The sequence below is a fragment of the Cyprinus carpio genome, chromosome B2, assembly GCF_018340385.1.
Source record: "Cyprinus carpio isolate SPL01 chromosome B2, ASM1834038v1, whole genome shotgun sequence".
NCBI classification, from domain to species: Eukaryota; Metazoa; Chordata; class Actinopteri; order Cypriniformes; family Cyprinidae; genus Cyprinus; species Cyprinus carpio.
Window position 1 is genome coordinate 3,828,750 of NC_056598.1, and position 25,712 is coordinate 3,854,461.

At 37.7% G+C, this 25,712-nt stretch overlaps 2 protein-coding genes across 6 annotated transcripts; both read left to right on the forward strand.

The window, feature by feature from the left end:
* Positions 1 to 202: 202 nt before the first annotated feature.
* On the forward strand, positions 203 to 4,655 carry fuz (fuzzy planar cell polarity protein). Of its 2 annotated transcripts, none has more exons than XM_019107873.2 (2): positions 203 to 318; positions 861 to 3,216. In XM_019107873.2, the coding sequence occupies exon 2, from the start codon at positions 927 to 929 to the stop codon at positions 2,196 to 2,198; it is 1,272 nt and encodes a 423-aa protein (XP_018963418.2). In that variant the 5' UTR covers positions 203 to 318; positions 861 to 926; the 3' UTR covers positions 2,199 to 3,216. The 2 variants fall into 2 exon arrangements, with proteins under 2 accessions (XP_018963418.2, XP_042573720.1); XM_042717786.1 differs by lacking the exon at positions 203 to 318 and adding an exon at positions 325 to 473 and having other exon boundaries at positions 861 to 4,655.
* Positions 263 to 21,151, forward strand: gpt (glutamic--pyruvic transaminase). 4 transcript variants are annotated; one of them, XM_042717783.1, is made up of 12 exons: positions 263 to 318; positions 6,181 to 6,370; positions 14,791 to 14,880; positions 15,114 to 15,222; positions 15,837 to 15,970; positions 16,380 to 16,623; positions 17,398 to 17,477; positions 17,657 to 17,793; positions 17,959 to 18,133; positions 19,480 to 19,635; positions 19,718 to 19,830; positions 20,531 to 21,151. In XM_042717783.1, exons 1-12 carry the CDS (start codon positions 278 to 280, stop codon positions 20,619 to 20,621), a joined length of 1,560 nt encoding a protein of 519 aa, XP_042573717.1. In that variant the 5' UTR covers positions 263 to 277; the 3' UTR covers positions 20,622 to 21,151. The 4 variants fall into 4 exon arrangements, with proteins under 4 accessions (XP_042573717.1, XP_042573718.1, XP_042573715.1 ...); XM_042717784.1 differs by lacking the exon at positions 263 to 318 and adding an exon at positions 5,576 to 5,720; XM_042717781.1 differs by lacking the exon at positions 263 to 318 and having other exon boundaries at positions 5,793 to 6,370.
* The last annotated feature ends 4,561 nt before the right edge of the window (positions 21,152 to 25,712 follow it).

A 25,712-nucleotide genomic window follows, 5' to 3' on the forward strand; every position in this document is an offset into this window, starting at 1 on the left:
AAGAGGGTGTTGATTATTTTATATTAAAAGTATTGTACTTAAAGTGAGACTGTTCAGGATTGATAAAATAAAGCAAAATGTTAAATATGCGTAAGACATACGTATATTTGCAGTTCAGGACTGAATAATTCTAAACAGAACCAACAACAAGAGCTTGAACTCTTTTATACACTGCACTTGCATTCACATATAGTCTCCGGAAGGTGGCGGTATGGAGCCATCAGTTCTCTTTTACTTTCATTGGCTGCGAAGAAGAACGGAACCGCTGTAGTCAGGGATGTTGCTGTGGATACGTGAAGTTTACGACTTTGTAAGAAGGCAAGAAAATTATTGAATTGTTTTTCTTATTAGCAGTTGTCTACTCAAGTCTTTAGCGGCTTAATTCTGTGTGGGAAAACCTTTGGTCAAAATGATGCGAACTAACGCTTATTACAGTAGGCTGTGAATGTTTCGGCGTGGATTAACGTTAGCAGGTTGGTTCTTAATTAAGACTGACGAAAAAAACACAGGCAAAACTGATTTCTGTAATATTGAGGCAGAATGTTCACGTTAGCATACACTTTACATGAACACCAGCTTTTCCTGTTAGTAAAGGGTAACGTTAAGATGCCGCCCGGGGCAAACACCGGGTGTTTTTTCCCTTTTAGTTAATGAGGGATTTGTGGATCATGCTGCACATGCTAAACTTGTATCTAAACATGTTAGAATTTAAAAGTAAAGCACATTAGGAGAGCATCTTACCCTATCTTACCGTTCAAAGGTGTCATGTCAGTGTATGTCTTTTGCAGTATGTTCAGTGTTGAAGGTCTAATGTGTTAATTGCATTTTTTTTTTTTTTTTTTTTTTTTGTGCACCTAAAGGCTTTTAAGATGTCTCCATCACTGATTAGTGTTTAGAGCCACGTTCCATCCCAGTCTACATTCACTATGCTGCAAGCAGAGACCCTCCAACTGCTGTGCCTCACAGCCACCAGTGGGGTCCCTCTGTTCTCACGAGGCTCCGCAAAGCAGCTTCCCTTTTCCATCATCGGCTCCCTAAATGGTGTCCATATGTTTGGCGCCGGCCACGGGGCTCAGTTAATGAGCTGTGAGACGGATCGAGGGAGCCGTGTGGTTTGGGGGGTCTTTCAGGAGAGCCTGATGCTGATTGCGGTGAGTGGCGGCGGGGGCCCCGCCATCAGTGAGCTGCAGCTGCGCCGCCTGCTGGAGAACGTGTGGAACTGCATGGTCCTGGTCCTGGGACAGGACGAGCTGGCAAACATACGCAACGTGGAGCGGCTAAAACGGGAGTTGCGCTCTTGCTTTCGCCTGATCGACATGCTCCTGGAGCGTGTCAGTGACGAACAGGGATTTATGGGAGATCTGACGCAGTGTGCCGACTGTATGCTTCTCTCCCACTCAGGCTTGCTTCAGGAAGCCCTAGACTCGTTTGCTCAAGCAGCGGAGAGTGAATTTGGCTGCCTGCTGGTGCACGGCCGTGTGGCACTGGCCACGGAGAAGTGGTGGTCTCGACTGACGTCCCAGGAAGTTGTTGTGCTCTCAGTCTTGGTGCACTCGCTCTCCGGTGCATCTTCATGTGACTACCCCGTCTTCCTTCCCCAAGGAAGTCCTACCGTCGCCATTCGCTTACTCAGTTTCCAACTACTTCCTGGAGTTCACGTGTGTGTCCTCTGTGGCCCCAAACCCTCTTTATACAAGGCAGAGAATGAGCTCATCGGTCGTTTTTGGTCTACTTTTGTGGAGAACCTGCGTAGCTGTTTAGAACAGGCCAAACATTCTACTCTCCCCCCGTCTGTTAGCCTTCGCTGGGACATCCAGGCGCTTCTCCTCATCAATCGTGAATCTCGACGTGCCGTCACCGTCTGCCCTCGTGTTCGCAGTGGAGCTCCTTCAGAGGCTACACCTCTCCTCTCGTCAGCCAGGCGCTTGGAGCTCCTCCGCCTTTTTTATACATTTGCCGTGACTCGTTATTTTATCTGTCAGGAGGCATCAGCCTCGACTACCTCAGAGGATTTCTCTAAGGGTTTTACTCACGTCCCTGTGCAGTGTTATCTTGTCACAGATGAGTGTAAGTGTTATGGCCTGCAGAGTTCCCAACACCAGCTCTTCGTCCTCATGGATCTCTCTGTGCCCACGTTTGCCTTGCGTACTGTGGCTACACAGGCTCTCTCAGCAATTACTGCTGCAACTGGTTTTTAGGAGATTGGTTTGGACATGTATGAGTTACCTAACCAGGTACCAGACTTACTGGATTTGCAAAAATGAACAGCTCAAGCATTAATAGTAGGATAGTTCACATAAAATTAAAACTCATCATTTTCTTACCCTCATGTCCTTATATGACCTGTTTGAGTTTGTGTTTTCTGCGAAAAACAAATCTTCCAAAAATTGTCCATATAATGACAGTCATGTTATGAAACAGCAGTGAATCACATTGAGAAAAAAATGGCAAGCCATTCTTCCAAATATCTTCTTTCATGCTGACATGCAGATTTGGAACGACATGAGGGTGAGTAAATGATGACAGGACTTTCCATTCGGGTGAGCTCTCCCTTTAACTTTGAATGAAATTTGAACTAGCAATAAATGATGTACACCATTTATTAATATTAGTTACTGTAGTTTTATTTCTGCATTTACTAATACAGTTTTATTTTTAAAGAAGTTTATAGTATAAATTAAACATTGAACAATAGCAGATTTATAAATGAACATAAACCTATAATAACACATTCTGTGTGCATAAGTATTATTCATTGTTAGTTTGTGAAACCAAATGCATTAACTATGTTAACAAATTAAACCTTATTGTAAGTAAGTGTTACTATTAATTCTTAACTGTCACTGTTTAAGTACTTTCTTAGGAGCTGGATGAAAAAAAAACACGCAAGATATAAACAAATGTGATTCTAGAAAGTGAATGAAAATATAGACTCAAAAGCACTACTGTATAACGGTATATGTGAAGCATTCACACTGTGATACACATCCTTTGTTGTGTTAGTGTTACAAAACATTGAACGGAAAATGTGTTTGGCATTGAGGACAAGCATAACATTATTTTCAAAAGCTGTGTATGTTAATATTCACTTAATGACACTGGTGAACAGATTAGTTTTATAGTATGTTTGAATTTGTGATGTGAATGAATACATATGCATCTTTAGATTTTTTTTGTTTCCTTGTGTTTCTGTTATATTTTCATGTTTCATGACCAACAAGGAAATAAAATCATTCTGCATTCTAGCAAAAAAATCTGCTGTTATTATTTCTAAACCACATTCATGTTTTCACAGTGTGATTTTTTTTTTCTTTTTTTCGCGTTTTATTTGTAAAAATCAGCAGAAATCTGTGTAATCACACCCCCTGCTGTCCAATCGTATTATGTCCCGAGAACAGAGTCCTGTATTTTTGTAACAAGAGTAGGTGATGTAAAAGAAGAAATAAACACTTGCAGGTTAAATAAAGACATGATATTGGGTGTGAGAATTGATGCAATGAACATTTTAATGACATGTTTACATCTATTTTTAAATATAAATAGCATTGTACAGCCAGCACAATTGTTAACCTGCAATTGCACGCAACAATTGAGAAACTAAAAAAAAAAAGATAATGACAAAATAAATTGAATGTGCATGAGGTGTACAAAGGAAACATGGCTCTTTTTATTGGATGCACTTAGGAAAGAAGTCCAATCTTAGCTTTCTGTTAAACATTTTCTTATGAAGACTTTTCAGTATGAATGTCTGAAGAGGTGTGTACTGTTTTCACAGGATATGAAATTTGCAGGCAACTAAAGTGCTAGACCTTCAGAGTTGTTTCATTCATATATAATTATCCATTAACAAATTCAACTTATCACATCTTCAATTGGTGGAAAACAGTTTTCCTGAGTCACTCCTTCAAGTCAAAGGTCAATGCAGTCTGATTGACACAAAGCCGAAAAATTCTTGAAGTACAGCCAATAAGCTGTATAAAATAATAAAAATAAATATGGCATGTTTTATATCATGCTCTTCAACCTCACCCAGTCTCATTATCTTTGCTTTAAAGGGATAATCAGGGTTAAATACTATAGTTGAGATCGGTGACATGCCTAAATTTGCAAAGACAATGTGTTGATAGAAAGGCACTCACAATAGAAGTCTATGGGGCCCCTGACAGTAGGAATGTAACCATCAACAGCCTGTTCCTCATCTACTGAAAAACTAGTTTGAGTGTTAAATCAGACATTATATCACAGAATAAGAGCAGCAGGCATTGGCTTGTGTGTGTCTCTTACTTAAACTATGTCCTAGTAACCAGCTTCATCTGTCGTCATTAATCTTTATTAATACTTCTGAGTGCCTCTTAATGCTTCTAACCACATAATCAGGGCAGTTACAGGTTATCTATTGCAGTTAAAGGAATAGTAAAATCTTACCTCTAAGATAGGATAAATGGGATAATGTCATCATAGTCTGTACAAGTATATATGCATATACAAATATTAACACTTTTATTGGAAGGCTACTGTTTACTGTGCTACTGTTTACCTTTCTGTCCTGTTTGAAATGTTTCTAAAAAAATCTAGAGATCTAGTATGTACTTAACCCTGGACGCATACTTGCGGTAACATACGCCTTCACTTAATCTACTTGAGAAAATAATGTCAGAGTAAGTAGAATAAAATCAACATTTTATTACCAGTCAGGTAAAAATGTAGGCCAATTACCGAGCCAATTCAAAGATATCAAATAAGACATCAGACAACATAAGTCCTAGACATGATTGTTTACACCTTTTTGGGGAACAGATGGTAATCTGCATGAAACACACTGGGAAATGGCACACCCTCTACAGTGAGCAAAATATCTCTAAACTTAGATCTGTATCACCTTTTAGTTTACTTGTAAAATAAGACCATTGTACCAGTCGCCCTGAGACAATTCAAATGATACCAAACATGACTGTAAATATCACTTTCATTCATGTAGAACATAATATTATGCTACAGACCATTCTGAGTGAGATGGGTGAAGGGAGATGGGTGAGAGGACAGGCGAAAAGGGTCTTTTCCCACATCTTCTCTCTTAGATATGGAAACAGATGTCTATAAGTGAATGCACTATGTGTTTGTTGTCCATCTCAGAAGATCAAAGTGTCTGAGGTTCTGTAAACCTTAGAAGAACTATTCTGGGTTCCTTAAATAAACTTTATGTGAAAGAACCGTTTTCTTAAAATAACCATTTTTTTTTCTCTTGGTGTGAAGAACATTTTAATAATATATCCTGTAATATCTCCTCTTTAACAAACACCCAGCCCCCTCTCGCAATTTCTAATAAGACCAAAGTGGTTGAATAATGAAGAACATCATGGTTCCTGATCACATGAAAACTAATTAGATTATTGCATAATTTTTTTTTGAAAAGTCATTTGGCCATTTTCTCCAACTGGTCTACTATTTCCTGAAGTTTGCCAGTATGCGGAACAATTCTTTCAAAGAACACATATGTAATGTGATCACACTGCTTGCTAACCTCTTCTGCAAGACACACAGAGCCTTATGGGAGGAGCTGGCGTGCTTTATTCTCAGTTATTGGATCAATGGGAGGAGGTTCACTGTGAAGGGAAGTTTTACACCGGTCAAAGTTTGGAGCGCTTCAGACGCTTCACACGGGTCGATCGTTGCTGTCTGTCGTCTCGGTAACCGAGGAGACTTCCCTTTCTACACTTCTGGTGCGTAATATAGCCCACTGTAGGGAGGAGGTACTGACTATAAAACTCCCCATTTAAAAAGAGGCAGTCATGGAAAAGTAACCAGAGAAACACTGAATGTACTGTTTTTGAGCCTGGTAGAGAAAAAGAGGCGTGGGGATTTAGTGGGGGTCAGCAGTTGCTGCTTCTTATGAAATCTTGATCTAGCTATCTGATGCACAGTCCAAAGGTCTTCTAGGGTAGATCTTAACAGCAAACTTGTGCTGATAACCAAAGTTTAAGAACCCAATTTTAAGCTCTACCTTTTAAACCGTTAAGTAAGCCTGTGGCGCTTTTAACTGTTTATAAAAATGTTATCTAAAAGAACCGTGAATGTTTTGAAATGGGGAAGATGTGAGGCTTTCGCGGCGGTGTACCCCAAGGTTCCAGACCGGGTCCTCCTGAACTTTTCTCCACTGCCTTCCCTTTCTTCTCCCCATAGGAATCGTTCTGCATTCCCGGCGGCCCAAGGCGAACATCTACACCAGAAGATGTCCGAAAACGGAGCGTTACCCCTTCGGGGGAAAGTGCTCACCGTTGACACCATGAACGCCAACGTGAAGAAGGTTGACTACGCGGTCCGCGGACCAATCGTTCAGCGTGCGGTTCAGATCGAGAAGGAGCTAAAAGAGGTACAAGCAGTATTCATTACATCTTCGCAAAAAAGTAATGCATTGCGCGAAAGTTTATGTTATGGCAGGCTGTAAATTCAGCAAACATCCCGTAATTCTCGTGCGCACAGTTTGGAATACAGCATCAGGATAACAATGCAGTGTGTTCATGTGACTATCACCCCTCTCTAAAGTGAAAACAACTGAACTAGTAAGCTACTGTGAAATTTAAAAGCTATTTTTTTGTATGATATTAACTTTACAAATTACTTTTGGTGTAGTGTAGTGTGATCTTGAATAGAACCATTTTTACTACGTAAAACACATTTTAGGTTACTTGACAAAAGTTCTTATAGTGCATGTGTGCTGAACCTCTCACTCTCGGATCATATACATGGGCTATTTCTATTGTTCTTAGTGGGCGCAGTTTCATTTTTCTAGTGAATATCTTTTTTTTTTTTCATCTTTGTGTGCTTGAGGTTCATACCAAAGACACTTTTAAAAGTGGGTTGCAATTCAAAAGAAAAGCTTTGATTAGATAATCCAACAACAAATTAGCAGAAAAATTATTAAAAATTAAAATTATTCTCTAGGTCAGTGTTTGTGAAGCAGACTGTCATCGTGTATAAAGTGTATTCTTTATTACTTATTTAGTTATGGCTACAGACATCTAGCAATCCTCATTTCTGATGGCCATACAGTATGAGTGGTGCTGGGAGTAGTAGTAAACTCTGAGGTCATGCCCTTTATAAGATCACAGGATAGAGTCAGCACTGATTGTCATAGAAACAGAGAACATCTCTGTTTGTCAAGTCTTTATTTCACTCTTTAAATTGGTTGCTGTATCTAAGTAAACTACAGCACCTTCCAAGAACTAACACACATGGAAATTCTATTAGATTTCAAACATCTGTTGCCACACAGTTGCAAAAACAACAGCTGAAGCTGGAGTATTTTCTTCCAGATCTAACATTTAACACACATTCTCACCAGAAAATCTTCTGGTATATTTTGTTTTTAAACCACATTCATCACTTATTTAAAGCTTACAAAGGTCATTTTGGTTATTTGATTGTTTTTCCAAATGCATTTATGCTCCTTGTCTCAGAGCCAGACCTTCAATAGTAAACCATGAAAATTAACACTTTAAAAGTGTATTATAAAAATAATAATTACATTTTAAACCTGTGATAATCTAAACATAGCATGAAAATAAACCTTTCAATATTGTGTGACAATGATTTAATCCAGTTTTATACAAATTATAACTGCCACACAATAATTTCAAATCACTATAAATTTGCTCCTATACAAAAGGCCTTTGCTCAGATGCAAGGTACTGGCAGTCACAATGACAACATCCACACGCACACACACACACACACACACACATGGTGTGTACTGCAAGAACAATAAGTCAACAGACTCTAGTAAAGGTGTCCATTGTAAATAAATTGTGAAAGAGCTCAATCACAACATCCTTCTCTCATTGCTGTCATAAAAACTGTTTTCGGTACTGTTGACTGTTTTCCAGGATTCTCATGTTATAAAAATGCAGCCAAGATGTTTTTTCAGCATAGTCTGTTGGGGATTTCTTGATCTAGGAAAGAATATGCACTCTGTTTTAGTCTTGGCACCCGCTGTCAGATCTATTGGTTTTAGGTTTCTGGGAAAGACATGCATGACAAAGGTGGCCTTCACCTAATACTGTACAAATCTTTCTTTGGCTTCCTACTGCTTGCTTTCCCTTATTTTTTCTTAATGCAATCTCTTTCACTCTGCAATTCTTTGTCTTTTTGTTTGTCTTTGTCTTTCTCTCAGCAAAGTTTTATTGGTATGTAAAAGATAACAATAATGCAAAAGCAAGTATACGTATAGTATCCATGTAGTTACAAAGTACATGAACTTACGTCAGAGGTGAGCAACTCAAAAGTCCACTGCCCTGCAGAGTTTAGTTCCAACCCTAATAAAATGCACCTGAAAAATGTAACCAAAGTCTTCGGGCTTACTTGTAAATTACAGGCTGCTCTTTTTGATTCGGTTGGAGCTAAACTCTGCAGGACAGAGGACTACGATGCCCAGAGCTACAGAAAGTCCAAACAAAAATGTTTCATGAATGTTTCAGGGGCACAGGAGCAGGAGAATGAGTGTATAATTATACTGTATTGAGACAGACAGTACACAGTATGCAAATGCTTATTAACATTCAGCGAACACCAAATCATTTGCATTTATTCTTAAAATGGCTATTTGTTCCAGATAATGATAGACAATAACAGAATGATCTTTTGTATAGGTCTTACAGAACATATGGTATAAAGATTTTATTAAATCAGAATTAAGTTTTGATGCTTTTAGTCTAAGGCTTTTAGCTTTGAGTCCATATATGTTAGCATACTCCTAAAAGTGAACTAAATTCATTATGGACATTATGGATTATGGACCAAAAACTGATTTACTAATTGATGAATCATCTTACGCTGAACAGGATTTTGTCCAATCAAATGCTTGCTAGAGTGAGAATGTCCCGCCCCTACAATTTCCTGCAACTAACTAGCAAGTAACCCTTCATTATGTCCTACTGTTAAAATAGGATCTACATTAATAAAGGGAAAAAATAACTGCTTTCATTATGACATTATGAATAACCTTTCTAAAATAATATCCTCTGCTGGTTTTTGCTGGAACTGAAACTGGTGACTTCCACAAAAACACAACAGTACACAGTTACACCCTAAATGTATTACAGAATTATTATTATCAGAAAAATAGAGAAAAGATGTCTCTGATTATCAATCATAATGTTCCACATACACCAGAAATTTATATTAGATGTTATGAACATTTCCTCAAACTTTCCATAATTTTTTTAAGCAGCAGATACCATTACCTCTGTCCTCTAAGGAGTGGGGTGGTGTACACGACAAATAACAAAAACAGCACACTGTTTGCAGTCTTTTTTTTTTATTTTTTATTTTTTTTACATTTAATTTAAAACAGCCTTTTAACCTTGCAATGTGTTTATCCTGCACTGTTTTTTAATACATATGCTGCTATAAATCTGGAATGTAGATCATCAGTCATATGTTGACTAAATGAATGGCAGTTAATGTGCAAGGCAAGCTGTAATAAATACAGAAATGCTTAGTGAAATCTGACCCACTGTCCCTACTGCGAAAGTGTGCGTGACTCAGTTTTACAGGTTTTTGAGGTTTTAAAACCTCACAAACCATCCACCCTCTGCTCAAACAGGAATGAAGGTTGTCATTCCCTTAGGGGCGGTAGACACACAGCTACTTCTGATTGGCTGCCATTTACAATCATCTCCTCTTTGTGACCAATAGTTAAAGGGTTGGGAAATAATGCTTTTGGTCTTTTTTAGGGGGGAGGTGGGAGTTTCTGGTAGATGCATCTGGTTCTATTGGACAGAGACTCAGTCTCGCCCTAGTGAGAAACAGATGTGCCGCTTGTAATCTAGTCTCGTCCGTACCAACTATTGTGAGCGCTGCTGTTGTTTGTTGAATTCCAGACAGCTGGAGCCTGAGGGACAAGATGACATGTAAGAAAATGAAAGAACCATAATCAAGTGCAAGTACAATTTCAGCACTAAGCCTATGTTTTATATCACACATATAGCATGCTGAACTCTTTTGCAAGAATGCCTTTTATGAAACAGCAAAAATATTGGCATGTACTACTTGCCTTTTGTTAAGATGTCAGGTGTGATACAAGTTAAACACGCCGTGACAAGCACACTCTTTTTATTCAAGCTGACTGAATCGGTTTGGTTTAAATGAATTATTATTTATTTGTATATGTGATCCCCCTCCTTATGTAAGTTAGATTTCACAACAATCAAGTTTGTAATGATTCCTGTGGCCTGACAACCATTGTACAGTTTAAGCAAATTTGAAAAATTATGAAAATATTTTTTTCACAGCAATAGAAAGGTTGCTTCTTTTCATACACTGTTTGTGTGTACAGTGTGTCGTGGAATTACCAGTTATTAATATAATAACTACAGTATCTCGAGCTAATTCCCTGAATTCCCCAAATACTTACAATGCAATCCAATACTTCCCTGAAGTATGGTGACGGCGTCCTGTCAAGAAGCTACTATCACTACCTCAATCACACATGAGCACACAGGTGTTTAGCACACTCTCACCGCCCTTCTCAGCTGTACGCTGGTCCGACACAGGATCTTTAATACTAGCTCTGAGTATTACAGCCTCAGCCCGAGGACGGCTTTGCTGTATTCTCTTCCAACACTATCACTGTATGTGGTCTTTTGAGCATAGAATCTTTAGTACTTCTATTCCTCAGCTGCGTTGCAGAAACCACTCCCAAGTTGCTCGTTGCAGGAATGAAAGTTTTATTCACGGCTGGGAGCCTACTGGTCACAACAACCAAGAGAGACTCCCTGAACAGAAGGATACATGAACATTTATACCTTGTAGTTGAGTAAAAATCAATGTCACTCAAGTCTTCTTCACTGTAATTGGGTTTACTGATCTGGTCATTGGTTTGTCATTCTACTGTTTTAAGCATTTTTTGGGTAAGTATAGATTATTTAATCATAGAGACACAGTCTTTGATCTAAGCATCCTTAGTATGAACATTTCAGAAAATTTTATGTTGATCGTACCCTTTTGACTCCTTCTGAGGCCAATACATAAAATATTTCCATCACAGGTGTAAGATTTCCTATAGCCTAAACTCAAATTCAAAGGACAAATTTACAAACCATATATATGTGTTTTAGCTAGAGAAAAACATGTTTTAAAATGTTAATTTAGGGGGTTTTAAAGGGCTAGTTTACCATGAAAATTTGTTGTTCAAAACCTTTATGACTCTTTTTCTATTGTGGAACAAGTTTGTAACCAGTTTTGGTAACCATTTCTCTTTCTTATTGATTTTTAAGTGAACTATTTTCTTTAACTCTACGTAACTTTTTGCTTGCCTATTCATAAATGACAGCATTATTAGCCGCTGTCTGGGATTTGATAGGATTTGAAGTGTATTCTTTTCGTATAATCTGCTTACACGCCAGTTTAGTTCTCTTTTTCTTATTTGTGGTTTCCTTGTTTCTTGTACATCTGTTATTATATTATTAAAATACTGCATTTGCATGCAATTCTTTGATCGTTTCCGAGTTTTCGACATGACATCTAGAAGTCTGACTCTCATTGTATAACGTGTTATGAGATTGGATTTAGGGAGCACATTCCTGCTGATCATGTAAGGACCTGCATTGGCTGCAAGAGTTCACATTTTATGAGAAGGATTTTGACCACTTCACATTGAAAAGTTGCAACACTGACATAATGTCAATAATGTATAATGATTTTTATAAAACAAACATTATTTCCATCATTTGTAGAACAGCCTATTACTGTCGTCTCGAGGGTGTGTGATATTCTCTCTCTTATAGGCAGTGAGAAATTCATGCATTCACACATTTGTTACTTCTACACTTCATAACTGCAATAGTTGAGTAATTGGCTGATGTACGAAAGAACTCTATCAAACCCTCATAGAGAGTTCAAAATGCAGCTGAGGAATGCTGACTCACAGCAGACTGGGGAATCGCTTCATTCTTGTCAACTCATCACTCTTTTTGATGGCTACACAATTCAGAGAATGATGACAAATCTTCATATTGAAAACTGTGACTTTAATTGCAGTCAAATATAAACACTTTACAGGGGGCACATATGGGGTTAAGCCCTGTCTCCTTTTAATCTCATCCCTGTAGGAGCAACAGTTGAGCTACTAAAGAGATTTCATTGATGTCTCTTTCCTACGGTGATGTCTTAATTCCACACATTCACATTCAGCGTTTGAATAGGCTTTCACTCCATCTGTCTGATCATTGAAATCTTTTATCATTTCCTTAGGCAGGTAATACGTCACTGAAAAAAATCCTCAGATGACAGTTAAACAACAGTTTTATTATCTTGCTCTGTCAGAACCGTGTGTACCACAGAGAGAGAACAGCATATTTGGAAAAACAAAGTGTTTGTGTGTTCCAATCAGAATGCAGCGAGAGTGACGGGGGGTTGTTTGTGAGACTTCAGCTGCACAGTCTGTTATAGTGTTTTTGAAATGAGTAAACAGAAAGAATGGGACACAGAAGGGGACTGGGTGAACCCCTGCCATTAGCAATACCACTGACCCTTGCTGCTTGTTTGTTCACCAGATAAGACACGTAAACAGCATTTTAACCCTCTGCTGATCAGATGATTTCAGAGGCTGAGTTAAAAAATCACAAAAATCATCTTGCACATTTGAGGAGGATCTGCTATTACTTTTCTAAGCAATCAGATTTAAGGATTTTTCTGGTGAATGATATAATCTGTGAAAAAAAGTTCCCTTATACTTCTGGCCAGATTTACTAAACAGGGCAAATTAGCATGAGAGCGCAATTCCAAAACAGCACTGATGCGCGTGGCAATTTCACACAGATGCAACATCTCATTTACATATCGACCAATAGGATGTAGCCTACCAAGCGCAGTGCAAATTAGCGTAGTTGCAAATAAGCAGAGGCAATATGCATTAAGTGCGGGTTACTTACTTAAGACACAGATGCTAAATAGTTTAAAATATGCTTTTTTTGGCGGTTAAATAGTGGCGCAAATACCAGTAATTTGACGAGCGCAAATGTTAGTAAATCGTGTTGTGTGATTCATTTATATACTCTCCTCCCATAAATTTTGCATTGGAAAGGGAAACTTCTACAAATGCATATTCAATAAAGGTCTGGCGCAAAAATAACTGTGTCCACGCCTTTTCAGAGTAAATTCTTCGTCTTGAGTAAACACTGACACCAAAAAGAGCCTTGAGGTGCAAATGTCTAAAATGTAGGATGGTGGAGAAAGTCTGCTAGCTTGTTAGTCCTATGCCTAAAGCCCACTCTATATTAAAGCTGCTAATTAGCGTGTTGTTTTACCAACCAATCAGGTAAAGCCTTCATAAAGAATATTAATGTTCTTACATTTCAGTTCACACCCGGGCCATATCATAAGGTGTGTTCACTGTGTTGTAAGGAGTGAAATTATTTCCTTATGAAATTAATTTCTTGTGAAGCCAAAACTCAGGAACTCTCGCAGTACACATGCCATGCAACAAAACAATAAACTTTCTAATCTGACAGGAAGATCTGGGTGAAAGACCATTTGCTCATCTGTCTCTTCACGCATCCTTAGGCCCCCTCCTTTCCCCCGGGCATATGGTCCAGGTCACTGAAAAGTTGACATAGAAGTGTCAAGAACTCAAGTTGCCAGACTTACATACTTCATTTATTAAATTTGAATTTATTTAAATGTATTTATATATCTTAAGAATTCAAGATCTTAAACCCTCCATGTTTGGTATCATTCTAAAGGTCTCCGTACGATTGGTAAAATTTCACAGTAGTCACTTATATTATGAGAAAGATTGAAAACTTTTGAAAAATTCTGTTCTGCTGCTGGGGGGTGTGTCTGCTTCAGGGTCCGTGAGAATGTTTATCTATCTCCAGCCAGGTGCGACCCTAGGTCATGAGAACCTAACAAACCAAAAGGTTTTTATGTTTTTACAACTGATTTGAAGACTTCTTTGTTTCTGGGTTTTCTGGGAGATGGATCGGTTTATGAAACGAAAAGAAAAGCCATAGATAAAGTCTCACAGACCCATACAGGTGCTGGTCATTCAAAAGCTAAATGTAGAAAATATGACGAGGCATATCTTGCTCTCGGCTTCACTCACCGTGTCTATACCGGACGCTACAGTTGTCGCATTGCGCTGCAGGTCGCTGGGATTTTGCCAAGTAAGACATGTTTCTGGGTCAACATCTTTTGACGATCCTGGCTCAACATTATTGTCCAAAAATATAGACTTAACCCAATCCCTAATATGCAAATAATTTTAATTTTGTATCAGTAGGTTACGTCATAAATAGATTTTTTTTACCAATTTTTTTAGGTTTAAAAGGGGGACGCGACCAAAAAAGTTTCAGAACCACTGCACTACTTCTACTCACTGCTGCTCAGTGCTGGCAAACACACCTATTGAGACTTGTTGGTGGGCACTTCTGAGTTGGCCAGCAAGAACTCTTTACCAACCACCACTACAAAAACCTTGGCAATTCTTCAACCTTGTATCGTGGCAAAAAGTCATAGTCAGTCTGCAGATTTTGGGCAGTTGGAGTTGACAGATTTAACAGAAAATTGTTTAGTGTAAGATGGGCACAGACTTTGATCATTTTATTTTATTTATTTGGCTTTAAACTAAGATTCTATCCAGTTGGAAGATTACAAACAATTTCATTTTTGAGCCAGTTTAAGAATGCATTGTTTTCATTTGTCACCTGCCTTCTCACACCAAGGTGCATGAGTTTTGTCTGAGTTTTGAGTGTTTGGAATGACTTGAAAGTCTGGTTTTTTACTCTATTACAGGGGGTCAAGAAGCCTTTTGAAGAGGTCATTAAAGCAAACATCGGAGATGCTCATGCTATGGGCCAACGGCCAATCACATTTTTCCGACAGGTACACGATTTCTCTCCTTTTGCTGACTAAGAGTCTTAATGAATGATCTACTCATTCATTGACGTTTCCAGTCATTTTCAGGTCCACTGCGCTTTCAGCTGTTCCATGCATTAACCAAAGTCAGCAGTTTCTGATGAACCGATTTGTACATAGCCAAGTTTTTTTTATTTTTTATTAGTTTTGCTTTGTTTCTATATTTTTATGTAGCCTGATTAGCTGTTTGTTTTCTCTAGGTCATGGCGTTGTGTACTTATCCACAACTGCTTGATGACAACAAGTTTCCAGAAGATGCCAAAAATCGAGCGAGGCGTATTTTGCAATCATGTGGAGGAAACAGCATCGGTATGTGATGTGTGTATAATGAGAGTTGGCATGAAATATCAAATGACAACAGTCTCCAATTATTTGTAATTATCTCCAATTGTCTCCAATAAATTTGTATAATTATTACACATGCAAATGATCTCATATAATGTGAAAGACTATGTGAAATATCACAACCTTTGGATAAGCATTTTGTTTAAATGTACACCTATATAAAGAAGAAGAAGAAGAAGAAGAAAAAGTCTCACAGTGTCATTGTTGCTCATACGATAAGAACCTGCAGGAACCAGTTTTGTTTTTGACCCCATTGACTTTCAACTGGTTTTATATGGATAAAACCTGTTGACACAAAACTGTTATCTATTGTGTTGCACAGAAGAAGAAGAAAAAAAGTGGTGACCAGTTACAGGACTTATGCGTCTATATGCACATTTTAACCAAAAGTCTTAATTATAAAGTAAACTTTAACTGTACTAATTGTTAACTACTAATGTTACCCAGTGTTTTCCAGTCAAGTTGCTACTGATTAAAGTGACGCTATCAGTCACTGTCACTGAGGTTTTTAGGCTCTATAGTTTGTGAGGAAACTATTTTCATATTCACACCTCCCTTGGCTCTGTTCCTTCTCTCAGGTGCGTACACAACCAGTCAGGGCATTGATTGTGTGAGGCACGATGTTGCAAACTACATACAGCGTCGTGACGGCGGTATTCCGTCTGATCCTGATAACATCTACCTCACGACGGGAGCCAGTGACGGCATTGTGGTACGTCAGGCAAATGCAAACACAGTTCTCTGTACACTGGACTTGTATACTCAGAGTCAGCCTGTATGCAATTAAAGAAACAGTCCACCAGTTTCCTGCTCTGCTATATCCAGTATACTTATTAGTTCCTATAAGTACAGCAAATATATATATATATATATATATATATATATATATATATATAATTTTATTTTGTTTTATATATTATTCATTTAATTTAATTTTTCAACATATCACACTTAAGATTGTTACATTAAAAAAAATCCCATAGTCTTACACTGAGCCTTAGAAACCACATGACAAGACCCCAAAAACAGCATCATGCACCCCTCACACTGAGGAAATATTGTAGAAATGTAGTCTTGTTTTTTATGGTCTTCTTATGTTTTATTCTCTTGTTGTCGTTTAGACCATACTAAAGCTGTTGACCGCTGGGGAGGGTCGTACAAGGACGGGGGTCATGATCTCTATTCCTCAGTACCCTCTTTACTCCGCATCTATAGCAGAGCTGGGTGCTGTTCAGATCAATTACTACTTGAATGAGGAGAAGTGCTGGAGTCTAGACATTAGTGAGCTACAGCGCTCTCTACAGGCAGCCAGGGAGCATTGCGACCCCCGTGTACTGTGTATCATCAACCCCGGCAACCCCACAGGTGAGCCATTAAGATCCTTTCCTTACAGAAAGAATTCAAATTATATATACAGTAATAACAACTACCTATTCAAACGGATTTTTATTTGGTATAATAACAGTATAATAATAATAATGAATTATAAAATTGCTTTCAATGTTAAACAAAAGTACAAAATTTAAAAATAAATAAATAAATAAATGTATGTGTATATATATATATATATATATATATTTGTTTTTTCAAATATAAATATTATGTAAAATATTATAATATAATGTTCTAAGTCATAGTTAAGTGCCTTCTGAAATTTTCTTCTAAAATTAGCATTTTTATCTATATATATGTTAAGGTGTTTCACTTTAATTGCATAGAAAATGACCTATACATTGCCATTACAGTAAAATTACTGAACCTAAACATAGGTTAATAGCCTAATAAAAATGCTCATTTTAGATGAAAATTTCAGACGGCGCTCAGAGGATTTTGCATCTGAACTCTTCATATACAGTATATAAACAGATGCTACAGTTCAAAAGTTTGTGGTCAGTAAGATTTTTGGGATCAGTAAGCTGCTTTGCAATGACAGAAATAAATTACATTATAAAATATTCAAATAGAAAACAGGTGTTTTAATATTTCACAATATTACAGTTTTCACTAAATTTTTGTAACCCTGGAGAGCATTTTTGCATGGTATAGCAATCCAAAATATAGTATAAATAACCTTTTGCAAGATTATTTTACGACTTATTTCTTTTTGAAACAATTTCTTTCCATTCTGTCTTTTAATAGGTCAGGTACAAAGCAGACAATGTATTGAAGATGTAATCCGATTTGCAGTCAAAGAAAACCTCTTCCTAATGGCTGATGAGGTAAGTTAACACTGGGGGTTTACACCATGTTATATCATTTTATGAAATCTGTATTCACATCAAGTTCACCCCTAGCATCAGCATCTACAGGCAGAGAAGGCTTAATATTCATAGAAGGGTTAAAGACGATATTCCTTTAAAAAACATGAAATATTTATCTTACTCTTTCTCTTTCATAGGTATATCAGGATAATGTGTATGCAGAGGGCTGTGAGTTTCACTCCTTCAAGAAAGTGCTGTTTGAGATGGGTCCAGAGTATTCAAGCAAAGTTGAGCTGGCATCATTCCACTCCACCTCTAAGTGCTTCATGGGAGAGTGAGTACAGCTCTATCACGCTGTCATTTCAGATAAAAACTTGGTATGGAGTGACATCTGGCCCTGCTGAGTTAAACAATACATGGCATGTTGATGGTTTGAGTTCATCCAGTCCATACAATGTACCTGGTTTTCTAACATTCATAAACAAACACACACTTTCAGATGTGGTTTTCGAGGGGGATACATGGAGGTCATCAACATGGACCCAGAGGTGAAGGCTCAGCTCACCAAGCTGGTCTCAGTGCGTCTGTGCCCTCCTGCACCGGGACAAGCCCTCATGGATCTGGTGGTCAACTCCCCTCAACCTGGAGAACCCTCCTACCAAACCTTCATCAAGGTGCCTTCCTCTGACAATGTTGCCGAATTCTTACCACAGCAAGCAGACAAACTAGCATGGTGGTGTACGACTCTGGTTATTGGAAAATATATTTTCAAGACACTGGATCTCATTCACAAGGAACTACATGGATTACAATTACCAAAAAAAAAAAAAAAGTAATTCACAACACACACATAATTTTTTTCTTAACCTTAATTTAATATATATATATATATATACACACACACACACACACACACGCTATGTTCAAAATCTTATGTACCCCAAACATTTGAATGGTGGTCTATCACAGTTTCCATAAAAATAATAAGCAGCAAAAGTGTTTTTAACATTAATAATTATTAGAATCGTTTCTTTAGCACCAAATAGGCATACATTTTTGCATATTCACATGTATTTTTCATCATGGATTCATGTGATGCTGCAGACTGAAGTAGCCAATGCCTGCTGAAAATTCAGTTTTGCCATCACAAGAATAAATTACATATTAAAATATAGTCAAATAGAAAAGTTATTTTAAATTCTAATAATATTTTGCAGCATTACCATTTTTACTGTATTTTTGATCAAATAAGTTCAGCCTTGGTGAACATAAGATAATTCTTTCAAAAATGTAAAAAAAATTATTCCAAACTTTTGATCATAAGTGTGTGTTTGTGTGTGTGTATATATATATATATATATATATATATATCTATATATATATATATAAAATTTCATCATAACACATTTATAAGGCTACCCAGTGTGTAATTTTTGTGGTTTCCATTGTTCCTATATATTTTGTAAATTTAGAATTTAATTTAGTAAAAAGTTATTGTTGGTTAAATTGGTATTTGTTTGATAAAATATTCTTATGCAGATTTCACACAAATTTGACTGTACACGATTAGTAAATGAGACCCATTGTCTTTCTATCTTCTGGGGAACACAAAATTATATGAAAATATTTTTTATTTTTATATTTTTATGTTTCAACTGCTTTTGTGTATATAATGTGGTCTATATGTATTATATGGACCAAAAAAAAAAGTTCTGCTGAAGAAATTAAATAATTAAGGTTTGGAATGATAAGAGTATGAGTAGATGATAACTGAATTTTCATTTTTAAGCGATCTATCACTGTAAATATGAAAGAATAGATGGTCAGTTGCTTGGTTCCTTTGTCTACATTCAGTTAAGAACGTAGATATAGTTTTCAACTGCTGTACAGTGTTTCTTCTGTTTCTGCAAGAAAGGCTGGGTGTTTTGCTCCCAATTAGCTATATATAATGCAGTTAACCACATTGGCTATTATCCCAGTCTTCTTCCTTTTTTCAGTCCTCTTTCTCTGTCTCATGTAGGAACGAACAGACGTTCTGAGTGCCTTGGCTGAAAAAGCCAAACTGACCGAAGAGATTCTGAATACAGTGCCAGGCATCAGCTGTAACCCTGTGCAGGGAGCCATGTACTCTTTCCCCCGTATCACTCTACCTGAGCGCGCCATCAACGAAGCCAAGGTCGGTTTGTGTCACGTGTTCTTTATGTCTTCTGCTTGGTCTGATTAAGTTGCTTCATGGCTTGTTGTGTGTGTGAATACAGGCAAAGGGTCAGGCTCCAGACATGTTCTACTGCATGAAACTTCTGGAGGAGACCGGGATCTGTCTCGTTCCTGGCAGTGGTTTTGGTCAACGAGAAGGCACTTATCACTTCAGGTGTGTGTGTGTCCTCAAGAGTTTTGAACTTTCTTCTCATGGTTTGTGAAAGGAATTGTTGACACACGATATATGGATAGCTGACATGAAATATCAAGCAGTGACATCAGTGTCCTGCAGTGCTATATTTAATCTAAAACTATTTTAAGCTACATTTTCAAGTTCTTGTGATGAAACTGGAGTCACAATAGATCTTTTCTCCTGTATTGTGACAGATCTGTTTGAAATGGATTAAATGTATGGTGGGAATTTGGTTTTATCCTTTGATTGTTGATTGGATTGAGACTGAGAGGTTTCACTGGATGAGTTATGTCAAAAGAAAAAGTACAAATTAAACATACACAATTATACCTATAACATGCAATAAAAAATAGATTTCATGCCAACTTTATTATACATGCTATTAGGCTCTTATTAATTGAGAAATTGTAGTGCATGAAATATTGGGCTAAAAAAATAAATAATAAAAAATATAAAATAAAAATAGTATATTTGTAGATTAATTCGTAGAAAAATAAATGGAATTTATTTCTATATGCACACATGCTGTTTTTATAAGCAAATAATTATTTAGCAAATAGTCCAAACATTGTAATTAACATATTGGAAATTATTAGAATTGTGAGATTAAATGCAATATTTGCTAAAAAGGTAGGGGACCAAAAAAAAAAAAAAATCTTTGTTTTCTTTGTTTCACCAGGATGACCATCCTTCCTCCGACAGATAAGCTCAAGATTATGCTCAACAAACTGAAGGAATTCCATCAGAAATTCACCCAGCAGTATTCTTGACCCAGTTCAGCTCGACCAATCACAGCCCTTCTACCACAACTAAAGATTTTCACTTAATGTTTGGTCAGAATGTGGCCAAATAATCACTTGAGCCTTGATGGACACTAATCTGCACCTTTGCCACTGGATCATTTTATGCCTTGTAGTTAGAGATTAATGGACATACCGTAAACCTATAATTATGGACTTGATATTACTCTTTTAACATGCAGTGGGTAGAAATAGCAAGACTTGATTTCTGATTTCACAAGATTTTAACAAAATGATGACATTGCTTTTAAAACAGTCTTGAACAATTCCTGGACGTCCAGATCTTCTCAATGTGGTATGGTGTATGATGTATGTTAGTGTGGTGCGTGAATTGTAAAATGAAAATAATGGGCATTGACCTGATTTCGCACTTTTCCCTTCAGTGCTTTGTGACCGTTGAAATTCTAAATGCATTCATGAATCAATGTATGCTACAATATTGCTGTATGTGTAAATAACAAATTGATTATATAGCAGATATAATACAACATGGATTAACATTTTTGTGCCCTGTGCTGTTTTAAGTGGTAGACACATTTTTTCTTATGCATACTCCTCACCACTAGAGGACACACCACCACAGAATTCACACTTGATCATGTTTTGAATTGAAGCCTTGTTTTGTAACACCTCTGTCTCTCTCCCACACACAAAGACACACTACTGAGAGGCCCAACTGCTTCATTCTTTGATGGTGTCATTTTGTTAATGAGTTAAGAGACATAATGGGATGAGATAAACTTTGAGAACTTCACATCTCAGAACTTTTAAAAGCTAATTGTCTCTCGTCAGCGCTCTGTGAGAAATGCTCTGATTTTAACTGCTACATTGATATTCCACAGCCATTTTAATCCAATGTTTCCACACAAAAAATTATTGTTTGGTGGTTTGTGTGTGTGTGATACATATGATATGATATATATGATATATACATACATATATCATGGTAGTTTTGATACTATCAATCAAAAGTCTGGAATAAATACAATTTTTTTTTTTTTTTTTTTTTTTTTTTTTTTTTTACAAATATTTGTAAAAGTCTCTTATGCTCAGCAAAGCTGAAAAAGTGAAATATTACAATTTTAAAAAAAGCTGTTTCTCTTTGAATATATTAAATGTAATTGTTTGCTGTGATAGCAGCAGGCATTACTTTCGTGTTCAGTATTACATGATCTTTCAGATATATTTCTAATAAGCTACACTCTTAAAAATAAAGGCGCTTCATGGTACCATAGGAGAACCTTTTTGTCTAAATGGTTCCATAAAGAACCTTTAACATCTGAAGAAAATTTCTGTTTATTTTCAGATTATTAAAAAGGTAAGAAAGAGATGGTTCTTTAAAGAACCTTTGACTGAATGGTTCTTTGTGGAACCAAAAAAGGTTCTTCTATGGTATCGCTGTTAAGAACCTTTTGAAGCATCTTTATTTTTAAGAGTGTAATTTGTTGCTCAAAATATATTTCTTCTTATTATATATACTACCATTTAAATGTTTGGGGTGTAGGATAAAAAATAAATATTTTTATTTAGGAAGGGTGTAATCAATTTTCAAAGTGTCAGTAAAGTCAGTAAAACTTTAATAATGTTACAAAAGATTTCCATTTAAAATAAACTCTGTTCCTTTAAACTTTCTATTCATTAAAAAATCCTGAAAAAAAAGAGTGAAACATGTGACACTGAAGACTGGAGTAATGTCAGCTTTGCCATCACAGGAATAAAATACATTTTTTTTAAATAAATTGAAACAGAAAAGGTTTTTAGAATTGCAATAAAATGTATCAGTATTACAGTTTTAAATAAATTTTTTACCACATAAATTCGGCCTTGGTGAGCAAAAGAGACATCTATCAAAAACGTTATAAAACTACACATATTCCATTTGACTGGATGTGCATAAACATAGAGGAATAATTCAAGAAACAATAGGAGTAGAAGACAGACGTGAATTAGGGATGTCACAATGCAGTGCACAACATTAGGTTCTGGAGGGGAACAAAATAATTCTTCTCATCAGAGATACTGGTAGAATATTGCCTGTGAACATGATGCTGCACAGAAACATTGCCAAGCCATAAGACCTATAATTGGCAATGGCATGTGATATCATTTTATCTAGTTTCTGTTTCCTCAGAAGAATAAAATCATATTTCAAGATGAGAAAAGAGGTTATCCACTAGTAAGTCTATCCAAACTTTAAACAGTCTACGTATTATACTGTCCCTGACCTCTGTCAGCCCATATTAGCAGTGCTGAGGCAGAGTTGGCTTTTTAATTAAGCAGCATCTTGTTCGTACCACCCGCTGCCTTTGTCTTTGTACCTGACGACCGCCTCTAAATGCTGCCCCTGTTTGCTGCTTACTGATTGATCTTGATGTGCTTGTCTTAACAAGGAGTGACAGCAACAGCAGAGGCAGAGATCTAATATGCCAGCCGCTCAAAGACAAATGTGGCATGAGACAATCATGCATCCAGAATGTTTTGCACATGACAATTCTTTAATGAACATGCTTACGTTTGTGACCTCAACATACATTTCTTACCAAAGCATAAATCTGAAACCACATTGAACTTGATTTGATTAGAATTTTGTTTTCAGTCAAGTCTTTGACTAAAGAAATACTCTAGAAATACTATATATAAACAATATATTATAACAATTTAGCTTTCTTTTTTTTAACCACTGTCCTTTTGAACTTTCTATTGATCAAAGAATCAATCATTTTTCACAGTATTACTGTTTTGCTGTATTCTGGATCAAATAAATTTAGCCTTAGTAAGCAGAAGAGACTTCTTTTAAAAACATAAAAAAAAAACGTACTGATTCAAACAGTATAGCAGTAGAGTATATTGAATTTGATTGGTATTCCAAAACCACTAAGAATTTTCACTGTTTGTATCACTCTGCTAATCTGTTTGTGTGTCCAGAAAGGCTGTGAGTCTTTGTTCTGTAGTGCATTAAAGTGGGATTTTTAGTGACTCTTTCTGCAGGTTAAATTGTTCTGCCAGTAGGTGGTGATAAATGACACAATCCAGGTAAGATTCTGAATTGTGCATCCAATGGATGGACACCTTAAGGCCGGGACACACAGCGAGCGATGGTTGGGCTAGTTTGTTTGGTGTGTTGTATGTCAGGATTACATTAATTCAGTATAGAATGAAGTTTTTTTTACAGTTGCAAAGTAATAAATTGCTCAAAAGGAGTACCTACTCAGAGAGTATTATATTTCAGACACAACCAGACTGTCAGTCAGCGTACTGTAGTATAACACCTTCAGGTTATACCTTTGTCTGAAGAGATGTCCAGGCATGCCTACAGTGCGGCATTGAGGTACAGCTTGTTCTATCTTTTTCAGGGTACAGGGTTACAGTCAAGTAACCTTTGACATTCCTTATCAATAGCTACTCCCAGTGCTCCATTTTAATAACGCATATGGGAATGAGAATACCAACGCTGTATCGTGATGAGTATCGTACCACCTGATTCTTGCCAATACACAGCCCTACTGAGGGCATAACGTCTTCTAGTGCAGGGAGCCCTAGCACTTAGAATAGTATGTACTACATCGACTGGAAGCCCAGCATCTCTTATGGTGCTTTTCCACTGCATGGTACGGCACGGTACGGCTCCGTACAGTTCACTTTTGGGGGGTTTTCCACTGGGTACAGTACCTGGTACCTGGTACTTTTTTAGTACCACCTCGGTTGAGGTTCCAAGTGAACTGTACCGTTATCAAAACGTGACTTGTAAACTCTGCTTATCACGGATTGGCCGGAGAGCATTGTCACTACCTGCGTCACTGAACTTGAGAACCAATTCCAATTGCAATTCCTGTGTCAACAACTGTAGCCTTTCTTTACAGTCCTTTGGACCCATGGAGAGATATTTGGCAGTAGCCTCCACGCTGCCAGTTTCTCTGAAAGGGGCACTAGTTTTGACTCTTCGCTTTGCTGGGGGGATGTTAGATGTTCATGTCCTGAAATGTGGCAGGAGGCAACCGAAAATGTAACATTTCGATGGAGACCAGTGCTCCCCGAAACACCAGTGGGGGTGGAGTTTGTCCAGCAGTCCCCTGAAGGTGCCGGGAAGGAGCACCTTCTCTCTGTTGGAATTTTTTGCGCCCCCACAGTCCTGGGCACATCACCCTCAGGACTTCTTCTTGGACAAAATGATCATCCTCAGGTCTGGCCTCTTACTGGGCTGCTGAGAGCAGCAAGCCGCTCCCCAGTCACTATGAGGGGGCGCATGTGTGTGTCTCTTGGCCTCCCTGAACCTACTGACCACAGTATTTATGGAGTTGCCAAATAGGCCGGAAGGCAACATGGGGGCATCAAGGAGGAACAACTTGTCCCTGTCCTTGATGCCCATAAGGTTAAGCCACAGATGTCTCTCTGTGGCAGCCATAGAACAGCCGATGACATGGGCCATTTTCTTGAAGAGGCAGATCCGTGGTTTGGCGTAGCTCTGAAAACGCTTCATGACTGATGCTCCCACCTGTGCCCAGGTCTTTCAGCAGGTCAGCCTGGTACGCCTGCCAAACCGCCATGGTGTGCTGGGCAGCACCATCCTGACCCACTGCCTGGAACACTTTCCCGACCAGCGTGGATGTTAATCAATATGGCTTGGTTTGGAGCTTTTTAAGCGATGATGAGCTCCCAGGGGAGAGATAGCCTGCAAGTGTGTCTTCTACCTGGGGCATCATCGTATACCCCTGTGCCTCAGCACCCACAATAGTCAAATAAATCAGTGTCATGGGTGTAAAGACACGAGAGGAATATGGTTTACTCCATGAGCAAGATAACTGGTCATGGAGATCAGGGAAAAAGGAGAAAGACCAATGTTGGGGTCTCTCCCTTCGGCCACCGGCCAGAAACCATCCAGCTTGGAGTGTTTGGCTTCTAAATGAAGGTGATCTTGGAGTGGAGAACTCCGATGGACAATGACTCACACAGTGTTCACACTCAGCATTCAACTTAGGGCACAAACGGCGTGTTCTTCCCCAAGACACTCCAAGTATAATCATTTGTATGTTATCGTCAGGGATGACTTGTGCACATCGCTAG